General features: G+C 29.7%; 3 protein-coding genes across 5 annotated transcripts; 2 read left to right on the top strand and 1 right to left on the bottom strand.

Moving 5' to 3' along the window:
* Positions 1-8,322: 8,322 nt before the first annotated feature.
* Positions 8,323-12,858, top strand: LOC122593619 (squamosa promoter-binding-like protein 7). 2 transcript variants are annotated; one of them, XM_043766046.1, is made up of 3 exons: positions 8,323-9,022; positions 11,829-11,968; positions 12,554-12,858. In XM_043766046.1, exons 1-3 carry the CDS (start codon positions 8,481-8,483, stop codon positions 12,853-12,855), a joined length of 984 nt encoding a protein of 327 aa, XP_043621981.1. In that variant the 5' UTR covers positions 8,323-8,480; the 3' UTR covers positions 12,856-12,858. The 2 variants fall into 2 exon arrangements, with proteins under 2 accessions (XP_043621981.1, XP_043621979.1); XM_043766044.1 differs by having other exon boundaries at positions 8,328-9,022; positions 12,518-12,858.
* Positions 12,859-14,523: 1,665 nt separating this feature from the next.
* LOC122592141 (probable jasmonic acid carboxyl methyltransferase 2) lies at positions 14,524-16,613 on the top strand. The gene is made up of 4 exons (XM_043764348.1): positions 14,524-14,598; positions 15,336-15,758; positions 15,843-16,097; positions 16,224-16,613. The coding sequence occupies exons 1-4, from the start codon at positions 14,524-14,526 to the stop codon at positions 16,611-16,613; spliced, it is 1,143 nt and encodes a 380-aa protein (XP_043620283.1).
* LOC122593490 (melanoma-associated antigen 8) lies at positions 16,370-20,224 on the bottom strand. 2 transcript variants are annotated; one of them, XR_006322838.1, is made up of 8 exons: positions 20,117-20,224; positions 19,425-19,473; positions 19,063-19,306; positions 18,230-18,382; positions 18,037-18,142; positions 17,837-17,951; positions 17,017-17,169; positions 16,370-16,556 (listed from the first exon to the last, which is right to left on the bottom strand). XR_006322838.1 is itself a non-coding variant. In XM_043765909.1 (7 exons), the coding sequence occupies exons 2-7, from the start codon at positions 19,470-19,472 to the stop codon at positions 17,131-17,133; spliced, it is 705 nt and encodes a 234-aa protein (XP_043621844.1). In that variant the 5' UTR covers position 19,473; positions 20,117-20,224; the 3' UTR covers positions 16,795-17,130. The 2 variants fall into 2 exon arrangements, 1 of the variants encoding a protein (XP_043621844.1); XM_043765909.1 differs by lacking the exon at positions 16,370-16,556 and having other exon boundaries at positions 16,795-17,169.
* Positions 20,225-20,392: the final 168 nt, after the last annotated feature.

Genomic DNA, 20,392 nt, shown 5'->3' with positions numbered 1-20,392 from the left:
TACATATATAAAGACTAGTCATATGTCCATGTAATGCGATAGTATATATATAAAGACTAGTCATATGTCCATGTAATGCGATAGTATAGTGGTTGCATTGGTGGTGGCGGACTGGCGGTGACAACAATAGCGCACTATAACAAATATGTTATTTATTAACACTCATTTCTTCGCATTTTTTAAAAATGTTAAGAAGATTGTTAATTTGTTCACACTTATAAATGTGTGAAAAGAACTCACAATTGAAACTTGAAAGTGTGAATAAAGTTAAAGAATAAAAATTTTTCATAATTATATATGTGGAAACAAAAGTTCACATTTTCAAATGTATAAACATATATAATTGTTCACACTTAAAAGTATGAAAGTAATTTGTGACACCAAATTTCCTCGGTGCGAGGAATTTGAGTGTGACAAATTAGTTCTCACACTTTTAAGTGTGAACATTATGTATATACATTTATACTTATGAAAAAAGTATGAATTTTTTTAACTTTTTTCACAATTCTAAATGTGAGTTTTTTTTAATACAATTTAAAATGTGAACAAATTAACATATTGTTTTTACACTTTTTAGAAATGCGAAGAAATAAATGTGAGCAATTGACATTTTTGTTGTAGTGGTCGTGTGGTTATATACGTAAAAGTAATTAATATAAAAGTGGTAATGTAGTTATATAAAAATTAAAGGTAGATGTTGTAATTTAAGTTCGTTAAGAATATTACAGGTATTTAAAGTAAATATTATAGTTATTTCAATCGAAGATCTTTAAAATAGCTAGTGAATAAAAAAGGAGAAGAATATTGTGAGGTTATCAACCGCTTAGTTAAAATAAATAGAGGACGCTAAACACTTTATGATATAGTATAGATAATTAGATTTTAGACCCGTATTAAATATACGGATTGTTTATAACATATTAAATATAAAATCAAGAATTCGTAAACTTGTAAATAAAAATCATCATTAAAATATGAATCAGAGTAAAAAAAATCGTTTAAAAGAGCGATTCTCATATTGCTTTGTTATTAAAATATTGGATATGATTTTTGTAAAAAGTCGTTTGATCGTACTTAAAATTCTTGTAATCTGTAATATAAAAAAATAATGGGAAGTTGCAAAAGATCGAAATGCAATACAGGAACATTGACGAAATAATTTAACTTGTTCATCTATCTATATCATGTCAAGACTTATTGTTGTATTTGTTTTCTTAATAATACATTTAAATAAACTTCTTGTACCTTTTGTTGTGGTATTTGTATTTCATGAAAGTTTTGAATTACATAAAAATAATATAAAATAAAATAATGATATATTCATTCGTATTAATCCAAATGTTGTAATATGTTTAACTTTTAGATATATTTTGTTGTTAGATAAGCATTATGCAACAAAATATTAATTACTTTTAAATTGAGTTAAAGTGTAAATTATTGATTAAAAGCCAAAAAGTGTAAATTGACTAATTTAAAATGAGTTAAAGTGTAAATTGGTAAATGAAAAACCATTTGCTGAACAAACAACACCAAAAAAATACAAATACTCAACAAATAACACTTTAAACACAAATACTCAAATACTCAACAAACAACACCAAAAAACAAAGCATATGCTGATACTTTTATGAAACTACATTACTCTTCAAGGGGTGTTTGGATGCGTGTTTAGCACCTTACAATAACTAAAAAAAAACCGTAAAATTGAAAACAAAAAAGTGTAAAATTGATTGTTTTTAAATTGAGTTAAAGTGTAAATTAGTGATGAAAAACCAAAAAGTGTAAATTAATTTAGACACGTGTTAATTTAATTAATTTTGAGAAACTAAAGACTATGATTAGTCAATTGAAGTTAAGTCAGTTATATTTTAATATATATAAAGATTATGTTTCTAAGAGTTGCTAAATAACATGTTACTAACTATATGGTACTAGAACAGAGAAAAGTTGTCTACATTGGATATATTTGATTTTAATTGGAATTATAAGGTCATCACTATTTTTACAATGGATTAGTTAGGATTACTAATTTGCATATATCTATAATATAACTAAAAGCTAGTGTTGAGGGTATACTTGACAGTTGAAACATCTATTTCTCCCCCCTTTAACCTAATCTTCCATCCTTATAAATCATTTAATTTTTTAATATTAATCTAAATTAATTTACATTTTTTGGTTTTTCATCACCAATTTACACTTTAACCCCATCACCAATTTACACTTTAACCTCAATCGAAAATAATTAATTTACACTTTTTGGTTTACTATCACCAATTTACACTTTAACCCAATTTAAAAATAATTAACTTACACTTTTTGATTTTTCATCATCAATTTATACTTTAACCCAATTTAAAAATAATTAATTATACTTTTTGGTTTTCTAATTACCAATTTACACTAACAATTAACTTACATTTTTTGGTTTTTCATCACCAGTTTATAATTTCACCAAATTTAAAAATAATTAATTTACATTTTTTGATTTTATTGGTAATCTATAATATAACTCACGCACGACAAAAAAAAAAGCTACGATCAACTACAATAGAGTTTTTCTTTATATATACTTTGCATATAATTAATTATTATTATTATTTTTTAACATTGAATTCTTATGTTATTGTAATTATTATTTCTTTTAATATAGTTTGAAGTTCGTTATGCTTTTTCCTCAACAACAAAAAATATGACCACATTAGTTTATCTTGAAGATCTACCATCATTTACGACTCTGTGTTGTATATGTATGGATTGTTTCACACGAAGAAAATCAAAACGTTCGAGATTGTTTTTCTTGATAAATTGGTATGTATATCAAATTATATAGATTACACTTTTAAAATATAAGAAAATGTAAATTTTTTATTTAACTAAAGTTGGAAGAAAAAAAAAAGTAAACTGTAATCAATATTTATATGGAGTTAATGTCCCTATGTTTCTTCTTTAACTTTCGTATTGATTAAGTTGTGATATATGACTTAACTAATATAAATATTATATATTAAGTTTTGTATTTGTAACCTATATTAACTCTTAAGATTTACAATTATATCTTTTTATAACTTTTTAGATATAAAATCTAAATTTGCTATAATTAGGTTTCTGATTATTTTAATATATTGACTTTGATTATTTCGATAGCGTTTTGAAAGTAGTTCATTAATGGTGTATACTTAAGATTTATGATTATATCTCTCTATAAGTTTTTAGATAAGAAGTTGAATTTTGCTATGAGTAAGATTATGATTATTTTAATATATCGACTATGATTATTTTGAATCTGTTTTGAAACTAGCTCATTAATGGTGTAAATTTTTAGCCGTTGTTATTCTATCAAAGGAAAATGCTACATATTGAGATAGTGTTGGATGTTTTAGTATGATTATTTAGCATTGTGCATGGAACGATTCATCATTTTAGTTTGTGTATGACAAATATACTTCGGATCTTATGAAAAAGCATGATATCAATTTTAAAAATACCTTTAGATAAAACCATTTGATCCACGTTATGTTTAGGATTTAACACAACTGAGATGGCTTTGCAATATTTTTGGCTCGACTCCTTTTTTTATCAACAATTTGTTTCCCTATCTTTTTTGCATTAGCCGATAAAATCATTTGATCGACGTTTGGAATGTCATTGGTTGAGTTCCTTTTTTTATCCTGAATAATTTTCCTGGATCTGTATGCAAAGATGTTTATTCGATTTTATGGTTAATTTGTTTGGGGTTTATTTTTTAAAATTGGATTAAATACATAGAAACACACTAACAGAATTTACCAGTTTTTTCCATGTTTTTTTTTGCTATTTGCAGGGCACTATCATACATGGCTCGGTCAATGGTAAATGGACGGAAAATTTTAGGAGTATTTTGACCGATGGAGTGGCTATTCTGCTAGTAAATTTCCAAGTTAATTTGGTATATCTATTTAATATATTTGAATTCTAATTTTTTAGTTTTGATTAATATATTTTGAGATAAGACCCGTCCATTAGACGAGTCCGAACACTAATAAATTGTATATTTACTGATAAACTAAAATAGAACTGTAAACTTATTTGAAACAACATGTAATATACTTTATATGCTAGCACGCGTCCCTTTAGAAGTAATTTACATACATCTTCTTAAAGATAAACCATCAAATTTTATTTTTATCTATACTAGATTGTACATAAATAAATAGGTCGATAGATTTTACAATTAAAAAGTATATATCACAATTAAATATGAACTGAAATTAAAATTAGGGATGGGCGTGGGACCGGTCCCGAAAATCCCAAAAATGTGGTACCGGTCCCGGTCCCAAATAAGGCGGGATCGGGACGGTACCGGAAAATCCCGTAGTTCGTGGGATTTTTCCGGTCCCGTCCCGGTCCCAATCCCGAAAACCATTAAATTCTAATACTGGTCCCGATCCCACTTGGGACTCGGTACCACTACCCGGTACCGGGATCGGGACGGTACCGGGACGGGACTCGGGACTCAGGACTTGGGATTTTCGGCTCATCCATAAATAAAATACATCTTTTTATACTATAAGATAAGATTTGTTACCATCCGTATCCTGTTATTATTATTATTATTATTATCATCATTATTATACTTAATAACTAATTATTTAAAACATTATGATCATTCAAATCAATCGTAAACTAGGTAATGTGTTCGACCCTTTAGAATGACATATAGTGAGAGTTTTTCATTTGAATCACCTGTGACTGCTTATGGTTTATATCTCTCATAGTCTAGAATACGTGAAAGACTTCACTAGTATACGGTAAGATACCCTCTGATGTCGAATACCGACTGACTAATAAAAAAAGAAAAGACAATCGTAAACTAGGCTCGCCGCTCAACCACGTAAAGTCCAAATTTACTTTTTAGTGACCAATAAGTAATTATATTACTTTTTTGCGTAGTGATGAGAAAAGAAAATATTAAATAGTCACTAAACCATACCATATATATATATATATAATCAGTTTGTATACGGGAATTAATACTAGCATCTACCAATATATATATATATAACAAAGTCTTAAATTTATTCATAAACAAATAAGAACTCTTTGATGAATTTCATCTTTGATTTATAACCATTAGATCGAATTTAATTATTTCATCTTTATTAAATGACAGTATTAATACTTATATTTTACATTATTCATCAAAATAACCCTTTAATAATTATTGAGATATACAATAAATAATAGTTAGTATGAGTTATTCGACATCGACATTCCCTCTTTTACAAATTGTTATATTGTTGTTTTAACTATTTATTATTTTGTTAACAAGGATGATTCCAAACGTAAAATACCACTGTTAATTTATTTTTTTAATATGGCCAATCGTTCATTAATTTACTTACTTAATATGGCGGCGGCAGTCCGCCGAAGAAGAAGGATGAAGAACCTTGTACTTTTTGGATTGTTTTTTCATCGCCAATTAGAGAGAGAACAACTCATATCAAGGACAACCACCCACGCTTGAGGATCGACTAGGTACTCTATACCTTTTATTTATTATGTTTATCCAATCTTAAGGTTGGTTCCAATAACAAGATGTAGATAAAGCAACTTAGGACATTTGTACAATCATTAGTGCCAAGGTTGTTCATCTTAGCTGACTGTAAATTCAAGCTTATGTAAGTGTTCCACATCTAAGCTTAGGTACCAACCTTATATAACCATCCCCCTATTTATAATTAATAAGTATCTTATTATGAAAATTTAATATATTTATACACATCTACATCTACATCTACATTATATATATAAACAAAAATTGGTTTATGAAGAGACATGCAGCTGAGCCTAAGTTTACCGTTAAAAAAACTATAATAGCGTTGAACTCTTACAATGATTTTTATCTATCAATAATTTAATTGGCTAATATAAAAAATGACTATTTTTAACTACTAAATGTTATGCATATAACTGTAACATAAAGTTTTAAGTTGTTTTTTATTCTTTTTGTTAACATAGCTAATTATTTACAGCTCTATTATTGTTATCAAACATTAATTTATAATATGCTATTCAAACTTTAAAGATAAACTAATAGTAATAACTATTTTTAATGTATATTCACGAACAAAAACTAATTCTTTTGAATATGTTATTATCATTATCATGCATTATCTCTTTTCAATCTAATAGCATCATTTATATTTTATTTTATTATATTTTATCATTCTATATATATTGTTCAAACGGTAAAGTTTTTCAAAATAATAACCAATAAAATAACTTTTTTTGAATATAAATTCACATAAACCATGTGCTACAATATATACTAAAATAATAATAATAATAATAATAATAATAATAATAATAATAATAATAATAATTATAATAATAAAAGATAACAAGAAATCATAAATTTTAAATTATAGTTAATAAGAAAGGGTTTAACTAAGATAATTAATATAATTCTTGAATATGGAAGGCTTAAAATTGACTTAAGTAAAGATGTCATGATCTATATATAAGAGAGTCTTAAATTATATAATGGAGAACAATGACCATTAGATGAGTTTTTATTTTTAAAACACGATACTTGTGCGATGCGGCAGTGGTGACTGTGATGGAGTTCTGATGGAGTCAACGACAAGTGGTGATCGCAACTATGGTGATGGTTGCGCTGTCGAGTGGTGGATGTTGATGTAAATGTGATTCATCTAAAAGGGTAGTGGAGATATTTTAAAATACAAGAGATTAATGGTGTAAATTATTTCACTTAGATCATAATGATTTTATCATCATTGACTTTATAATTGGTCAAACACAACGTTAGTCATTTTACTTTATAGTTTAGACAAAATATAGATTCAAGCTTAAAAGATAAAATAATAATAATTAATATTTTTTAATGTATATTTATGCACTAATTCATTTTAATCTGTTACAATCATTATCATGCATTATTTCTTTTCTATCTATTACTATAATTTTGTATTTTATTTTATCTTTATACATTTATTGTTTGAATGGTAAAGATTTTTAAAATTGTAACTGATAAAAAGAATTTATTTGTATATAAATTCACATAAATTATGCGCTATAATTTATTAAAAAATAATACAAAAAGACAAAATATACCAACAAAATAGTTGAAAGAAACAAACAAACCATGGCTTAGTAAGAAATCAAAAGGAATAAACGATTATGGTTAGGAATCACAGTGAAAATTATTTTGGGGTTCGAGCTAAGGAATTATAATATATCAAAATAAAGAATTAAAAAAATTATAGAATGAGCTCTTAAAAAATATTTTAAAACTTGAAGTTTAAATTTTTTTAATAAATCACCAAAAACTTTTACAAAAATTTTGAACGATAGTTGAAGAGAGAGTTTAAATAAAATAGTTCATACAATCCATTATATGACGAGTTTAAAGTCTACTTAACTCAAACTTAAGTAAAAAATGACATCATTTATAAATAGGAGCGTCTTAAATTAATAATGATTATTAGATGAATTTCAAATTTTAGTTACTATCAAAATAATGATTCATCATTGACTTTAAAATTGGTCAAACACAACATGAGTCTTTCTACTTTATATCTTAAACAAAGTATAACTTTCTATATTTAAATAATATTAATATATGATGATAAAAAATATATATAAATTTAGAAAAGGTTTTAAAAAAGTAAACTTTATCTATAAAATTTAATTTATAAAGTTTAACTTTGTGTTATTCATACATATAATATATATATACACGTATCTATAACATATAATTTAAGGCTAAGCTAATTTCAAATTTCATTGAATCAAATAGCTCTAACATTGACTTTGTATTTTATATGCCATGGAATTATAAATGTTGACTTTGTACTTTTATTTTAAGTTTCAAACTTGACCTTTAATTTTGATTACATTATATCAAATAGAGAAATAAATCTTATTTATATGATTTTTCTTATTTAAAATCAAATAGCTCATCTTATATAAAAAATCAAATATTTATATATAAAATCAAATGTTTATTAATTTTTAATAATATGTTGTCATGTCATGAAATGATAACATATTATTAAATATATATGTTTACTCGCGTATTACGCGGGTCAATAATCTAGTCTCAAATAAATGAAAGTGGATTTTCGTGAAATAATTAGTTCTCTTTTTATTTAAATACACCACTGATACAAAATAATAATAAAATAAAATCTAAAAGCATCTTTGTAGCTTTTTTTCTATTTCAGCACTTACATCCCCAGCCACCCATTCCTGAACCACACTACATACTATCTGATCACTTCACTTGCACAAACATATATTCTCCCTATATATGTCTATCTATATATCTTTTTCTTTTCATATATCTTTGTTTCTTTTTAAGCAAACACTACATGTACACCTCCAAATATACATCTTTCTTCATTTAACAACAACCTTACTCTTTCCTAAATTGTTTCTTTTACATCGTATTCATTAATTCGTACACAAACACATATATGGAACCTGCGGGATGGCGCAACGATGGCTGTACTAGTCTTGTTGGTGATGTCGATTTGTCGGGACAAAACAATAATAATTATGATTCTAATAATAATTTCTGGGACAATATTAGTACTAATGTTATGCGTACTACTACTACTACTACTACTACATGTTATGATGATTGGACCAATCAGGCAGCTGCCACCAATGTACCGGCCACCACGAGTGTAGTACACGCGTTTCTATTAGATTCAAATACTTCAAACCTGTCGGACCCACATATGATGTGTTTGAAGTTAGGGAAAAGACACTATTGTGACAACACGGTTGTTTTTCCTGGCAGTTATGTGGCGGCTGGATCCGCCAAAAAATGCAGATCGCCGTACTCGTGTTATGTGACGGCGCCGGTCGCAAGGTGCCAGGTGGAAGGATGTCACGTGTCACTTGATAATGTGAAAGAGTATTATAGGAAACATAAAGTGTGTGAAGTACATTCAAAGGCTCCGAGGGTTGTGGTATTGGGTATTCAACAACGATTCTGTCAACAATGTAGCAGGTATTTTAAAACATATAGATCATCTGACTGACATATATATGACTTATCATTTTTCAGCAATCATAAAAAAATGTTAAGAGTAACCCCAACATGATTTTATTATATTGAGTTTTAACTTACTAAAGAGCTCAATCTAAAATTAAAAAACTAGTGACATATTAAAAAAGACGGTATCATAAAAAAAAAAAAACAAGAGGGACAAAATAAAAAAACTTATGCAAAACAGATCTAAAAGGAGACAAATAGGTTTAAAAGTTTATAAGAAAATTTTAAAATTCATAAAAAAAATACTAAATATCAATGGTAAAATTTTAATTTCGAGAGGGACATTGGATTCTTTTGTCCCCTTTAATACCACCTCTACATATTAGAGTAATTCTCACTCACGTTCAAATATTAAAAAGTGAGAAATGATAAACAATGCGTCATTACATGTGATTTACACATTAAATATAATCACCTCTGATTTTTGTGGGTTGTGATTCAATGTACAATCTTTTATACATGTAATAACATTTTAAACATAAATTACGGGGCTATTTTTCCGATAGCGCAAAAATTGATCTTATTATTCGCGTTAAAATTTTTCTTTTACACATATGTCGGTTCAAGAGACGCTACTTAACCATTACTAAATAGCTTAATCGTTAGTATTTTAAGAAAGAGATATGAGAAGAGACCTCCATGAAAGTATGTTTTTATTATGACATGAAAGTAGGTATTAGCTAGCTTGAATACATGCATGGACGGAGTCAGAAATTATTACGTGAGAGCTAGTTTAAAAAAATTATTTAATTACATTATTTTATAATATAAAATTTTAAGAAATGCTTATATAATTAATTTTCTTACACATGACTGGAAAAGATTGAGAAGTCATTTGACCCATGGCTCTAAACATATTTTGAACTCGATCTTAATGCAAAAAGAGTTATAACATTTTTTTCTAAAAAAATGTACTCCATCTATTTTATATAAGAAGTCACGATTAAGAAAAAATAATCACTCTTTAGCTTCTTTTTTTTGCCCCTTGTTTCTTGTTAATTATTTGTCCTTAGACATCTATTTAACGTGCTTTTTTTTTATTATATACGAAATTGACATATAACAGTTTTTAACACTTTTGCAAAACTCCTCGAGTCAAGCCAGGTACTTAATTCCTGAGTATTTGTAGGCAAGCCGTCGAGTCGACCCGAGTTGTCCGATTACTCCTAATACTCCGTGTCTTGGCTACTTTGACCTACGGAGTACTCCCCGCATATATAGGTGCAAGTACTCCCAACCCATAGTCAACCAACCTAAAAGCGTCTAACGACTTCTTATTTAACTTTGGTTTTTAGGACCATTAATATACAAGAATAACATATAATTACATTAATTCAACAACAACAACAATAGGACCCAATCCCTGCGCGGGGTATGGGGGAGGTAAGCTGTAGACAGTCTTACCTCTACACAAAGGTAGAGAGACTGCTTCCATAGAGACCTCCGGCCACATATAATTACATTAATTGTATTTAAAATTTTCTTCTATTATGAAAATTCAATTCTAACTGAACACACATTATTTAAAGGGAAAATTTTGACTAACTTATTAAACATACAAGTCAAAGTGTATTAGTTTTTATTTTTGTCAATTGAAATAGTTAAGGGAGAATTGCATATATACCTAAATATGCTATTAAAATTACAAATATTCCCAATCCAAATTTTAAATAACAAATATACCCAACTTTATCATTTATATACACAGATTTACCCATCTATATTTATTTTACCAAATACATTTTATGTCACGACCATTGTATCCTTTAGCTTAAATTCATGCCATGTTTTCAACTAATAAAACCAAAACCATCTTAAAAGCAAAAATTCTATTCAATACTCTGAATTAGATTGTCATTGCCTCTGTTTGCAGATACACGCAAGTTCAAATCAAATTAGAAAAGGGGGACCGTCACATACTTGTATATGTAATGTAATTGGAGTTTAATTGATAAATATGAAAACATTGACTTTTGCTCATTACCTTGGTAATATTGTTGATATAATTATTAGCATCTCAAATGCATCACCTATTTTACAAAACATATACATCACAGATAATATTCTGTCTAATAGGATTCTTGTTCTGCATTTGTTCATCTCTGATATATATTTTTTTTCTCAGCAACGTAATTATTCACATGGTATAACTAAAAAATGTCACCATCAAAAAGAAAATGAAAACATTTATATAGATTTTATTGATGATGTAAATGGGTTGGACGGTTGGTTGAGTGCAACTTGAGAATAATAGATTACAACCGTGATGTTCAGAAGGAAAAAAAAACAAGAGGATAAATTTTATTTCTTGGGAGAGAGAGAGAGTTAGAGACAACGAAAGAACAATGATGAAAGGGAGAGAAAGAGAGTCATACAAACTAAGATTGCAATAATTAATCAGATCAATTAAGGGTATTTTTTTGTCATATCTATGCCAAAGTATAAAATTGGATATATTTGTGATTTAAGAATTTAATTGGGGATATTTGTAATTTTGATAGTATATTTGGATATATATGCAATTCTTTCTTTATGGGGAGGAAATTTATGTACGTGTAACTGCTAATGCATATGATTCTTTAATAAACAACGTAACACTCAGGGATGTCATTAGCAATATTATATTTATATTAACTAATTAATAAATTAAATTAGGCAGGTCTCTTCTTTATTTCAGTAACAAATCATATATATCATGGATAGATTGATATATACGTTTTGCATAACAATAAGGTGCGTATATATACATAATTTTGATCAGGTTTCATGGAGTGACGGAGTTCGATGAAGCAAAGAGGAGCTGCAGAAGACGATTACAAGGACATAATCAGCGAAGAAGAAAACAGCTGCCGCAAGGAACTCATTCCAATTTTCTCCCACCCAACTTTCCTCACTCTCAAGGTATATTCATTTCCTCTCTATATAATCATCATCTCTCTATATATTCATTCATTCAACACGTACGTACATACATTTTTGCCTTAAGAAAACTTTGCAGTTTTGACTAGTTTTACTATTAGTTAAGCTAATGAGATATAATACTCCCTCCCATCTTCTGAAGTACATACTGTTCGATCAATTCTATGAGTCAATTTTAATAAAAACTGATGGAGTTGTACATGAATATCTGGAAAAAGTGAGTGTGGGTCTCACACCCAACTTAAGTGAAAAGTCCTCACATCCTATTTTGTAAAAAAAAAATATTAAAAAGTAAGTTTTTCGCCTAATTTGGGTGCGAGACAACACCACACTTAAAATTTCCTAAGTAGGTTTATGAAAATGAAATTAACCCCCGCATATGTATTGACTTTTGATATTTGAATTTTCACCAAAAATAAATAAACAGGATAGATACATTTTGATAAGTATGTGTATAAAAATATGTTGGGACGAAAAATCTTCGAAAAACTAATCTTACTTTTAAACATTATATATATATGTCAAATTAAGAAAATCATTCCATGATGGAGCAACTACCACTTCAAGGTTTGTTGTCTACTACGTGGTCAACACCACCAGAATATTTAGAGCAAGGATATGCTGCTGCTGCTCGCTCTCTTCTGTCATCTCCGAAAATTGAACCCAGCAGCTGGATCTCTTCGGGCGACCTGTCCTCAAGATGCAGCGACGCTCTTTTTGAGCTTATTGTAGCCAATAGAGTATCTACGGTTGCCAGGCAGTTTCTAAGTCATCATCAAAATACTTCTCATCAAGCATTGGATTTCGGCCTTTTGTCCATGAAGGGGAAGTCTAAGGACCCAGAAGAGTGGGCCGAGTATATATCGTAATTGTTCGTTAATGTTGTGTAGCATGACGATTAATTGTTTGTAACTTGTACAATTTTTTTTATTTATTTTGTCAATTTGTAGTTTGTTCTTAATTAAAAATAAACTGTATCAAGCTAGTGTGATCATTAAGTGGATAAAAGTAATTTGATATATGTTTTTCTATAACATAGTTTATGATGGAAAACTTGGAAAGGGATAAACATCACTTCAGCCCCTTCAAGTTCAACGTTCAATTGATTAAGAGTTAAACTTTAGTTTTGAGCCTATATTTTAGGAAGTCTCTAACAAGATTTAACCATCTACAACAATACATGCTTTATACAATTGTACTCTGTGCAGTATAACATATACAGTTGTTGTAGATGGCTAAAAAGTATTGTAGATTTATCACTCTTTTTTTTAAAACCCTAGACTTTTTCCATTAGAGTTTTTAACCAAAGTTCCGATCAAATTTCAACTTAGACGATCCATTATTACTTGTGAATATTTTCAAAAATGAAATAACAATTAGCGTCAATCACATACATGTGTGGATTATACGAGTGAATCTTTCGTTTGGTCAAATTGGGCGTCCATTTGGATAACGGCCAGTGTAGATACTCTGTATGTGGACCTCTTCTTTTGGGTGAGCCCTTCTTTCATTCTTTGTTTTCTTATCCAAATTTGATTTGGGCTAACTTTTTGTTTCTCTCTCGGAAAAGTTTGGGCTATTCATTCATATTATAAGGTTGAAGGTCCGTCTGGATGCTAATATACTTTCCACTTTAATTACATGGATGCTATAGGTTATGTTAGTATAATATTAATGATAACATCAATATAAAGATCATATGTATACACATTTACATGATAATTTATATCTTATTTTAAACATCATCAGTGCCAATTCTTATCCATTTACATGATAATTTAGTCATTTCATTGATAAAAAAAAAAGAGCAATTCATATCTTCTGGATTAATTACTCAATTTATCTATATTGATCTTGATGTGTTATATGTATTCTATATTGAGATCAACATATATTACACTACGGTTATATGTCACAGGCATTTTCTTCCACACTTATTTTAAGATTTACACACTTCAAAAAGCATAACCGTGCCATGATCTGTTGTAGTGGATGAGTGGGTCGGTTTGTTTTTTTAACTATTAAGTATTGAGTGAATTAGGTGACAAAATGTCTAACTGGATTAAGTGCAAAAGTAATATCGCCTTTTGATAGGACCCCATGGCTAAGTAGCTTACCAGCTTGCAAAATATTTTTCTGGTTTTTTTTTTGGAAATGTGAATTTCCATGGCTAAGTACGCTGTTTTAACCGGTTCGCGGAGAGCTATATACACGTGGTTTAATTTTGTTATTTAATTAAAGTGTTTTTAAAGAACCATATTTAATTATCACACATCATGCGTGTATATTGATATCTTTATAGTTTAATATATTCGATCTAGCATGAACATAAAATCTTCTAGTAATCAATAAACATGTGATATGTCCAAGTTGGTAATTAATTAACAGATTTTAAAATTATAATTTTTATGTCCAAGTTGGTGAGCTCGATCTCTTCATATATCATGGAGATTCAATATATAGTTTGTGTGTATATATATATTTCATTTTTGCTCCAATTTATTCGCAAAGAAGATATCGAGTTTCAATTGCTAACCATGGAAGTAGGAAACATCCTGCACATGAATACTGGCGATGGTGAATTAAGCTATGCCAAAAACTCCTCACTTCAGGTGATATGGAGCTCCTGCACACTTCCTCTCTAACTACGTTATTATACGTACATTTTTTGCTATATCTATATCTATACTATTTTATAAATCATTTTGTCTTTTTTTAAAATCTCAAAAGATGATTTGAACTACCTAAATTACCCTCCTTCTTTATTCACTAATTTAAACATCTCTAACTAATATACCTATAATACCCTTAAATTCCAACCACTCATTTTTTTTTTCTCTCTTCTCAAATCTCAACCACTCAGTTTTTTTTCTCTCTCCATAAATCATTTTATTCCTTTAATTTATTCAAAATTTTTTATCTCAAAAACCGCATATTGATAAATTATAAAAACTGTATGGGTGTTCTAAAAATTTCATGCTCTTTCATTAGAGATGTCATTCGATATACTTTCGACAAATTTTTAAATCTGAGTACGTAGCCCGTACGGCTAAGGTATTTGGCTATCACACTCTATGACTTATCACCTCCTATGACCTATCACCCCACCTTCTCACCGCCGCATTGCGCGGGTACTATTGCTCGTATATTATAGATATTGCCTTATAGTTATGGTTTAAGTCTTACATTCTCAAGGAACAAGTTGCAAGTTAAAGACCAACAATTGGCTTTTTAATTTATCTGTATTGTTTGTTTCTTTTTACTTTGATTTTGTTTTAACCATAAAAAATAAATAAATAGTTTTACTCCTCATTTTAATGTTTTATTCTTTTTGTTTTGTTTTGTCTAGGAAAATGCGATACAAAAAGCATCACCAATTCTAAAGCAAGTAATCAAGGATCTTGCTAATGATCAGCAGGAAGTTGATGCCTTCAGAATAAAGTGCTTCAAGATAGCAGAACTAGGATGCTCATCTAGCCAAAACGCATTGTTGGTTGTTTCTAACATAATTGATACAGTCATTGAGGTGTGTGAAGAAAGCAAGTGTAAGCCACCACAGTTTGAAGTATGCTTAAATGACCTCTTCGGAAATGATTTCAATAGTCTTATCAAATTGTTACCGGAATTTTATGCAAAGCTTAAGAAGGAGAAGGGAGAAAACTATCGTTCTTGTTTTGTTTCGGTTGTTCCTGGCTCTTTCTATGGTAGGCTCTTTCCAAATCAAAGTTTGCACCTTGTTCACTCCTCTTATTCAAATCATTGGCTTTCTCAGGTTTGCACAATTGGCTAATAATTAAGCAACTATAATACATAGTCAATATTTTATATCATTAATTGTGTGCAATGTGGTAGCTAGGTACCAGAAGGCCTTGGAAACAATACATCAAATATATACATGTCCAAAACAAGTCCTCCAAATGTGTTCCAAGCATATGGAAATCAATTTCTTACCGACTTCACTAGGTTTCTGCAAATGCGTTCTCAAGAAATAGTACGTGGCGGACGCATGGTTTTAACAATTGTTGGTCGGAGCCTTGCAGATCCAACTAACGATGATAGTTGTTGTATCTGGAAACTACTGGCACAATCACTTATGGACATGGCTAAAGAGGTATAAAAATTTTGAACTCAAGCAAAAAACAAAAAAAAAACTATTTCGTGTACTTATCCATCTTCTAGTCATTTCTGCTTGTTTTGGCAACCATTTCTGCTTTAACAAATTTATTAATTATCACAGGGACTGGTTCAAGAATCGGACATTAACTCATTCAATGTCCCAATTTACTATCCATGCCAGGGTGAAGTCATGAATATTATTCAACATGAGGGCTCATTTTCTGTTGATCGTAACTTGAATGTTTTTGAAGTCAATTGGGATCCACATGACAAAGATTATACAACAAATATGAATAATGATGGTTTTAATAATAGGGAACCCAACTACACAAGCGGAAAAAACATAACAAAAGTGGTGAGAGCTATTTCAGAGCCATTGTTGACTTCTCATTTTGGAAATTCCATAAAGATTGATGAGGTATTTAAGAGGTATGGGAAGCATGTGTCTGAACATCTATCCAAAAAGAAAACAAGATATTTTAATTTAGTCATTTCATTGATCAAAAAATGAGCAGAGTCGTATCTTCATTCAGATCATTTCTCTATATTGATCATGATGATGATGTGATGTATTCTATATTGAGATCATCATATATATTGCACCACGACTTAAGACTCATCTACTAGAACATGGCCATTGTCAAATAATTCATACCTACGGTTATGCTTCCAGATTTCTTTTTTAAATCTTCTTTAACAACAAATCCTACTTTACTCAATAAACTCGAAGAAACACCATTACCAAGATTTGAACCTAAACTTTTTCTCCAAGAGGCCAAAACTTCTACCAAGTAGCCTAACCTCACAGTAGTTTGCATTTTAGCACCGCCGTTCCAAAAAAAAAAAAAGGAGTTGCAGAAAAACAGATACATGGTCATATTGTCAATTTAAGTGATTTAACAAGATCCACAAACCTGATTCAATTTGATTCCCTTTGTTTACGGCAAGAGAAAAAATATTTGTAGCAGACCCCAAAATAGTAGAAGATGATTGTTCGTTCCTTACGCCAAATTTACAACAATAAGCTGCTAGTCAAGGTCAACCGCAGCCGCCTCGCTAGTCACAATCTGCCCATCAGAAAATGATACCATGAAAAACCATGACAAATGGGCTTAAAAACTACCATTCCAGATATTAAAAGACAATCCAGGTCCCAATGCACAAAACCAGAACACTTTATTTTGAACAGCACAGGACCAGAATACTGATGGGGAAAAACAACAGAGATCTAGATGACATATTACTCACTTATGAATAATAGTCAAAAAACTTAACATAATAAATCATTAGACTCACAAATAAACTACTTCAATAAGTGGGAAATTAAGACAAATATTTCGATTAAGGCACTATGTTTTCTTAGCTGATTGCCGCTCTTTCTCATTCCTTCTGAATATCATATTATTGCAGCCAGTCATTTCATTTAGAATAATATTTGTCGCAATAAAATGTCATATGACTCATATCAAGTTCTTAATTCTCACATGCATACACAAGTTATAGTAATAACATTAGATGCATCTTCTTGAAAATTCGCTTAGTCCACACTTTAAACCTTACCATTAGAAGGTCAAGTGAACGCCTAAGTTCTAACTTATGTTAAAACAAACCCAATACCACCAAAAATAGTGTTAACAAGAAAAAAGACCAAAAAAAAAATAAACAATTTGAAAAGGTGTTGCACTAAATGGGCTATAATAATTAAGGGGATATTAAAATCTTAGAACAAAATACCTGTGATATGGACTCTTTAAAGCTACTGCTAGCTGTCGCAAGCAGACCTCTCTCTGCAAGCTCATAATACAACGTTAAGCCTTCAGGGCCATTAGTTTTATCCTTCTGCAAATATCTGCAAGAAATCAAGTTACATATAAGAACGTATAACTTTTTGTAAACACACAATACTGACTCCAGCTAGATCTAGCTATTAATACCTTTGCTGAACAAGTGTTTCCAATGCCTGCTTGGTGCTTCCAAAGTCGACATGTTTTTCATTATCCTGGGACAAACCCAATCGCCCTAAATGGTGCCAGAGACTTTCTACAATCCATAACCAAATAATAAAATTGTTTACTGAATTATCATGTTGAAACATAGAATACGGTCTACTTGAAGCGGTTATGATACCTTCGGTAATTTTGCCTCCAGCAAGATGAACAATGCCAATGACCACAAACGTGAAGCCTGTCAAATGTGATTTAGTAGTATCTTCAATGTGTTTTCTGTAAACTCCGGAATCTAACTGACTTGTTATTATATATGACTTTGCATCTGAAGAGCCTGAACACAGAGATTATTTTGATCATTTAGTATGAACCCTACACTCTCCACAACACAAGAAATCTCAAACATTTCCTACATATATCAGTAAAAAAGATGTATGTTCAGTTGCGTTTGGTACACAGATTTTACCATATGTATGTGGTAGATTTTTTACAAGGAATTCTCGGCATTAGTTGCGATGATTACATGATACCATCAAATACTTATGCGCAAACTGACTCAAGAACATGACGAATCAACACAACTAAATGAACTCCATACACTTCAGGGGAAAAGTAAACAACATAGACCCAGAAGTTTTCCAAACCAAAAAAGGCAACTTGAAACAAATAGCATAGGCCTTTCCTAAGACTTATAAAAGTGTTTCTAAAACTGTTGAGCTTTCAAAACCTGTTATGAATACCATTCAACTTCCAAAAAGCATTATTATAACCATTTACTAACTGTAAAAACCATCCAACTTTCCAAAAGCATTATAAAAACCATCAAACTTTGGATATCTTGGTCAGAATCACCCAAAATAATTTTAGTAACACCTTTTAGAAGTCCAGTAACCAAACTATCCATCAGGTAAAAGTATGTTGCTATTTGTGTAATATTTATATCTACAAATGATTAAAAGCCAGAGAAATCATATCATTAATAAATCTCAAGTTCAGGTAATAGTAGTTTCTCACTCTGTGAAGCACGGGCCTGATTTGTTGATGAAGGACGGGCACGTTGCAGCTCTTTCATATCATACCCAAAAATGCTTGACAGCTTTGCAGTGACCTTGTTTAGGACAAGAGCTGGAAGAGACCGATCATTATAGTTTTTTGTGATTAGTTGAGTGAGCTCTTCCCTCTTGATTGGGCCTCCAGAATTCTGGTGTGTTTTAAATAGGACATAGCGTATCACATCTGCAACAAGCTTATCGCCTTCCTGGAGATGAGAAAAAAATAATACTTAGACCATAAATAAAAACTATCTAGCACTCTTGAAATGATAGCAACGCAAAACGTATGTAGAGATTCAGATAATGTTTTAAGGATGGGATGACCTCTTCAGAAATACCAAACTTTGAGAAATTTGGTTCTGCATTTTCCATCCTGATGAAAAAACACAAATACTCAACATAATTAAAAGTTGATCAGCAACAAACAACACCAAAAACGAAAGCATATCTGATATTTTTATGAAACTTCATTTTACTCTTCAAGGGGTGTTTGGATAACTAAAAAAAGCTGTAACGGGGCGAAATGAGGGTATATACATCAACAAATGCACATTCAAACAGCCACTAAAACCTAAGCCCCATAGACATACACAATCCTCACCTTGAAATCCATAATCAGTCCTCATACACTTTTCAAGACCCACTTTTATATATTTTTGTTGGTGAAAAACAATAACATTTTGACCCAAAAAACCCTAATCAGAGCTTCTTCAGTAAGTAATTGTTATACCAAGAGTTCAAGATTGTAAAGATTACAATTTCAAACAAATACACACACAAGTTAAATTCCACATCAATTAATATCAAATATCTAAAATGAAGTATTTCAGATAATAAATAAAAATTTCATATCCATAATTTGTGTTGGATATAATAAAAAATTATTTGCGGATAATTACTTGAAACAATAATAACCCTAATCAGCAATTCAGCATATATATACATATATATATATTATATGGATATAGATAATAAAAACCCTAGAAACAACAACAACTATGCAAAATCAAAGTTACCTACTAAGACTTCAATCAACTTAATTAATCGCTGGTTTTTTAGGGGTGAGTGGGAGGGAGAAAAATAGCGGGAAATAGAAGCGCTCACACTTTTATCCTCTCAATCAATAAGTCTCAACCTTTTAAGTTTGTTTTTTTTTGGTTAGATGTATAGTCTTAAATCCGTCCGATCTTTTTTATTTATTATTATTAATAATTCATTTATAGTTTTCTATACTTTTTGTATTTATTTAATTTTTTACTAGTTAATGAAACCCGTGTTCAACTCGAGTTTTT

The sequence above is a fragment of the Erigeron canadensis genome, chromosome 3 (genome assembly GCF_010389155.1).
Source record: "Erigeron canadensis isolate Cc75 chromosome 3, C_canadensis_v1, whole genome shotgun sequence".
NCBI lineage: Eukaryota > Viridiplantae > Streptophyta > Magnoliopsida > Asterales > Asteraceae > Erigeron > Erigeron canadensis.
This window is presented reverse-complemented; position numbering and strand designations above follow the sequence as displayed.